Source organism: Glandiceps talaboti, chromosome 6 (genome assembly GCF_964340395.1).
Source record: "Glandiceps talaboti chromosome 6, keGlaTala1.1, whole genome shotgun sequence".
Taxonomy (NCBI): Eukaryota; Metazoa; Hemichordata; class Enteropneusta; family Spengelidae; genus Glandiceps; species Glandiceps talaboti.
In genome coordinates, this window is record NC_135554.1 from 21850928 (window position 1) to 21857345 (window position 6418).

General features: G+C 36.1%; 1 protein-coding gene across 1 annotated transcript in view; it reads right to left on the minus strand.

The window, feature by feature from the left end:
• Positions 1 to 5654, minus strand: part of LOC144436562 (trafficking protein particle complex subunit 5-like) — a 38284-nt gene extending 32630 nt beyond the window's left edge. Inside the window, exons 1-3 of the mRNA XM_078125379.1 lie at positions 5528 to 5654; positions 3303 to 3391; positions 907 to 1033 (exon numbers count right to left, since the gene is read on the minus strand). Of these exons, the coding sequence (XP_077981505.1) occupies positions 907 to 1033; positions 3303 to 3391; positions 5528 to 5587 (276 nt within the window). The 5' untranslated portion in view covers positions 5588 to 5654. The remainder of the gene's footprint in view (positions 1 to 906; positions 1034 to 3302; positions 3392 to 5527) is intronic.
• Positions 5655 to 6418: the final 764 nt, after the last annotated feature.

Sequence of the window (6418 nt, forward strand, 5' to 3'; positions counted from 1 at the left end):
GACTACCAATTCTTGTCATGGGGCTACCATAACTTGCAGGTGGTAGCCCACTCAGGCTAGAATGTACCACTGATTATGCAATTATTCAAAGGATGGAAGATTTACGGACATGGAAGTATATTAAAAAGAACATATATCCAATAGGGGAACTCTGTGTTCAATTCAGAAATATAGGACAACTGGTCACCATACTTGGGCTACCACTTTCTGAAATTGGTAGCCCACTAGAACTACCAAAGAAAAAAGTTAATTTCAAGCCCTGAAGGAAATATCATGTGACCAGATACCTATACATGAATAAATTAGATAGCACACAACCAGGTGCCACAGTCATCATCTTAAATGTACACACTCTCAAAAATCCTTGGAGAGAACACTTCTGTTGACTACTAATGTACGGAAACCTTGAAGAGAAGACTGATTTACTGAAAGATTAATTTGTGAAATCCTAGGGCTGTACCTTGCACTAAATAACAGGTTAGGATTAATTAAAGTACGACAGTGCAATGAATTGATATTTTGGTCAAGTGCTTTTAGGAACTGACATGGGACCGTTTGATGATGCAACAGAATCAGCAATGAGGCATTCTGATAACTATGCACAATCACAGTCTCTGGGGTTCACTCGAGGGTATATGGTGCAATGAAGCAAATTTCTTCCTTGGTGTGTCAGTGATTGTGATTGGCTGGAGGTTACAATAACTAAAATATCATTGGCTGATTTCAGGTTGCATGGATTTGGACAAACTAGATTATGATTGGCTGAAGTTTACATCATTTTAAAAGTTAGTTATGACTGGCTTGCACAGTCAGATTGTAATTAGTTGAGTTTGCCGCTTGACAAAGAATATAAATTCACAACTGACAATGAAAACACACACAATGCTGACATGGATCTTTACATACCTTCCAAAGAGTGGTTTTTATGAATAATAGCATATTAAGTAATTTTGTTTCTCTTTTGAAATTCTTTTCTCTGAGGAAAAGTAAGTCCAACATTCTAAATCCGACATGCTGTCCAAGCTCTGACAACCTATGAGAAAAACAAGAAACATGGAAAATATAATAATACATGTAATAGTAATAATATTTATTTCCTAAAAAATGCCTTTCATGTAAAAAGACATCACAAGGCACTTTACAACACAATCATAAAACATATGCAAAAAAAACAAAGAGTACAGTAAAAATCACTAAAATCAGAACCCAAAAACGTGAGGAAAAAAATGAACAGTACAATTTAAGAACACTAAGAATTAATTACTAAGGAATAAAAAAAAATTGTGTGGTTCCGATCATGCTTAATTTCAGAATAGGTGGGGCAGGTAGAGTTTATATTTTATTTTTTTTTAAATATTTTTTCTCATATGTGAGAGTCTAGTTCAAGTAGTTGTTTTCTGTTGTTTTCCATATGGTCTCTGTGTTATTGGTTTCTTCTCATCAGATGTACAGCCATTACAGATTGGAAGAACATTTTTTAATTGTCTTTTTAAGTTGATGTCAGTTTCCACATCTGCGAAACTTCGTAAATTTCGCGATTTTATTATTTTTTTTATCAAATGCATAAAAAAGTTCAGGATCGGTGTGAAAAAGGTGGGGTCAGGTGAGCAGAACCGAACTATATTTTTTAGGCTTCAGAAAAATATAGCATACTTTCTTCAGGGACTACGGTAGTCCATTTGCATCATCATTTCAGTAGATACCAGTACAGATATAAATAAATCTACCAAAGACAATAAGTGCACTGAATGGTCTTTTTAGTTTGCAACTTTGTTATGCCTCTAGGACCCTTTTCTCATCTCATTTACATAAAGTTCATTGACCTCTTATTTCTATTGCACGTTCACCCTAACGCAGTGGTTTTTTTCACTGGCTCTTTGTTATGGACGAGGTCTCTGCAACCTTTTGTCTTGCATTACTTCAGGTTGGCTTCACTTTGATTGGGTCATACACTGGAAAGTGATATTCAAGTCTCACTAGAGTCTGATGGCAGTTATTTTCTGGAATCAGTGTCAGAACTATCAATCAATCAATCAATCAATCAATCAATCAATCAATCAATCAATCAATCTATCTATTTGTATGTCTGTCTGTCTATCTATCTATCTATCTGTCTGTCTATCTATCTATCTATCTATCTATCTATCTATCTATCTATCTATCTATCTATCTATCTATCTATCTATCAATCAATCAATCAATCAATCAATCAATCAATCTATCTGTCTATCTATCTATCTATCTATCTATCAATCTATCTATCTATCAATCTATGTATGTATGTATATATCTATCTATCTATCTATCTATCTATCTATCTATCTGTCTGTCTATCTAGCTGTCTATCTATTTATCAATCTATGTATGTATGTATGTATGTATGTATCTATCTATCTATCAATCTATCTATCTATCTATGTATCTATCTATATATCTATCTTTACCTATCTATCCATCCATCTATCTACCTATCTATCTACCCATCTATCTATCCATCTACCTATCTATCTACCTATATATAAATCTATCTACCTACCTACCTATCTATCTATCTATCTATCTATCTATCTATCTATCTATCTATCTATCTATCTATCTATCTACCTATCTATCTTGTTCCTTCCTACCTATCTGTCTGTCTGTCTGTCTGTCTATCTATCTATCTATCTATCTATCTATCTATCTATCTATCTATCTATCTATCTATCTATCTATCTATCTAGTGTCTAGCTATCTCTCCATCTGTCTCCATCCACCCATGCATATACACAAACTCACACACACACTATTAATATTCACCCCTGATAACGGCATGAATAAGCTAGATTTCTCAATATACATGTAATGGGGTATCTTGTCTACAATTAGGTTGGCAGAGTGTTAATGAAAATTTCAATGGTTATTCTGTAAAGTCATTGTTTGAATGCAAATTACATGTACAAGTTTATGTGTGAAAGAAGTGATGCTTTAATCTGATAGACTATATGACTATTGCAAGAAATGGAAGTAACAGTTGCAAAATCAAATTATTCATAGCTAACTTTTTACTGAAGGAGAATAAAATACATCTATGGATAAATGCTACTGAGAGAACATAAGAACTCAGTGACTGTGTTTCCTTGAAAACAAATGCAGCATCAGCAGTTTTCAAATGCTAATCTAGTATAAGCTTCCAAATCTAGCTCACTGGACTAATAAATTTACTTCTCAGTGGTGAGATTATCTTGTCATGGTTTGAAAAGAAGAAATGTAGAAATTATGAGATGTAGGGTCAGCAGTCACTTCGATTCCCACACACTTACTTTGTTTGTAGTTCTGGTACGGTGTACACTCGGTTCTGACAATATTGCACCATTTCAGAGAAAAGTAAAGCAAATGGACTGATATTAATCTGCAAATAAAAAGAACAAAAAGACAGACTAAGTGAATAAATAGTATGGTACTAGTAGTGTGTCGTAATTTGTTTCAAGTGCTAGGAGGGACACAGTACATGTGATACATCGATACATCTAGTTTAAGTCTGCAATAGTTAGGATAGCCTGGATCTACCGATGGTAACGAATCATCTCTTTACCCCCATCTTGAGATTTGATGCCACAGATAGCACCAGACTATAGTTGGGAAGTTGATCACTCAGAATTTGAATATTGTTTAGTTTTAGAATCCGAATATTCTTCAGTTTTGTATTAGGCCACTGATTACACACTTTCACATTAGACATGTTATATATGTATGTTACAGCTGTGTAGTGTTTCTGTAACTACATGTGTGAGTTGGTGCTAAACACTGATAGAAGACAGTACGACACACTGGTAGTACCAGTGTGCCCTCTAATGATAGCCAAATTTTGTTTTTGTAAGTCAAAATGATGAAAACTGGCATTTCTTGTGAGTCACCACATAGTATTAGATAGGGGAACATCAAATTTTGGTGTATCAGTGGTGCGTCAAATTGGCTTAGAGGGCACACTGGTAGTACTGTAGTAGGGGAGAATGATATAACACAGTAATATTTTATTATACTGGTATTATCTGCTGATAGCATTGTTATATTTCTCGGTAACAAAGGAATCACATACAAACAGAGAGCGAGCTGTGTTATGTCATAATATGACAATTGTACTTTCACCAGATATTCTCTTCTCTATCATGGGACATTGGCACTATTAAAGACATCAACAAAACATCAGACGATGACAATATTTTACTGTTGGGCCATATGGTTGGGCAAAGTGGCATTACTGTACATTGTCAGAGCTAAACACAAAATAGTTGATAACAGTTTTTAACTGGCTGACAAGACATGCATGCATGTAGTGGAAACTGTAAGTTTATTCATGATTATATAATTGACTGGCAACACTTCTTTTGTTGTTATGTTGTTTTCCCAGGCCAGTAATATTTTCTATTCATAACTATTTACTAGTTTTTTCTAAAATTAGAACCAATTAGTTTTCACTTGTACTTTCTTGCTTTTAATTTGACAGGGATTGATACCAATATGTTTAAAATTGCCAACTTCGTTTTCCTTTTGAGACTATATAATTGAGGTCGAATACAGTTTAGAAGTCTTCAAAATAAAATGAGTTGTAATGTTGAGGTCTAGGGTCCCTAGTAGCAAAAAGGAATGAGTTAAGGTAAACTTGACATATTCCTAAATGTGTTCCCTAGTTTTTTTTGGGGGGGAGGGGCCCTGGTATGGTTGTGGGAATTCTACCTGCTTTTCACCCACTAACAAAAACCCTGATATTGACGTGTTAGCATAATTACCAAATGGTGAAAAGTGAGTTCTAGCTGAGCTTTAATAGTTATAGTTGTTGAGTCAGATTCATGTTATGCATTGTAAATTGTATGTGTGAACCCAAAATTATCCAAAGTATCGACCAAATAGTTCAGTTTGTTGATTGCAATCTAATGTTGTAGGCATGATGATGTATGGGTCATTTTAAGTGCAGGCTCTATCTGCAAGTACTGTGTCAGCAAACAGGAAAACAACGTGTAAAGTCGCCATGTTTACAGAGATACTAAAAGTACCAGATCTGAGCTAGACACAGTGTCTTTGTTTGTTTGTTTGTGTATTTGCATAACGTTGGCGTGTAGTTTATATGCATGTATGTTAGTCAATCAGATTGGTACACAGAGCTACCTATTGCTGTCTCGACGCTGTTTGTGGATGTAGAGACGGCACCAACATTATTTTACAATAATCCCGCGGCGAGGGCATATCTGAACAAATATCTCCGTCCCGCCGCCAGTACAAGAAAGTCAAAGATTGGTTCATCTACAGAATTGGCGTTATATACACTAGAGTTTAGTAGTGGAGCCAGGAAAGTACACAACTGACTGTGACGGGGCATGTGGGTACTGCATTGCACTGCTAGCTGCTGTGGAGAGATCCTCTCATGTGCCACTGCGTCTACAAAGGTCATTGTATTTCCTGTTATACGAACACATTGACCGATCAATATGTAACTAAAGATGCCCTTCCCAATTATCATTTGCAAATAAAACGAAACAGTGGCACGTACCTCTGCTTTGCCCTTGCTGAGGGGCCGATCCAAGATACTTGACTTTCTGCGATCCGCCATTTTGAAATTTCTTGAATAGTATTGCGCAGGCGCAGTTCAATTAACTGATCTACATAGCATCCATTCATGAGCCGGTAGTCTAGTACTACGGTGTACGTTTTCACTCAGTGTACAGATTTTTATCGCGACACATGCTTGAACGCAGTTACGACCGCAACCAAGCAGAACCAATACCACTTGTTATATGTTTTATTGGATGATTTTCTCACGCTTGGGGCATCACCTGCATCGGTCAAGACACTTGTTTTCAACTTTTTTCAAAATCAAACACTCCGTTCTACTCGTACTACAACTATCCGTGTTCAAAACACATCAACGTCAACCAACGTTTAGATACGGCACCACGTATATGCGACGAGTTTGAAACGGGAACAGAAGGTATGTCTATGGGTATACCCCTCAAACGCTACGAAACAGCTTTTTTTTGTTGTGGCTCGGGTTAAGGTATTTGAAATATTGGTTGTCAAAACATAAGTACGCAAACACCGGCTATGAGTGTTTGATATCAACAATATGTTGGGGGCACGAGACGTGGTTATATACGCGTAATTGGATATACGACTCACGAGTTGTAGCGTACAATGTTATTGTACGAATGTCTGCGTTGGTGGTTTCTCGCTCGGTGTCCTCCAGGCGGGAAATTCAAACAGAATTGTCGCCACTGAGCTGAATTTGTATACAACAAATATTAATGGATATTGACAGTGTACATAATTTTCAGACACCGATGGTATTTTCCAGTCAGAAATATTATATTTATTTCATACAGGTAACGTTACACGCTCTGTTTAAAGTCGAAAAAGTGAAATGTAGCAAAGAGACTACCTTACT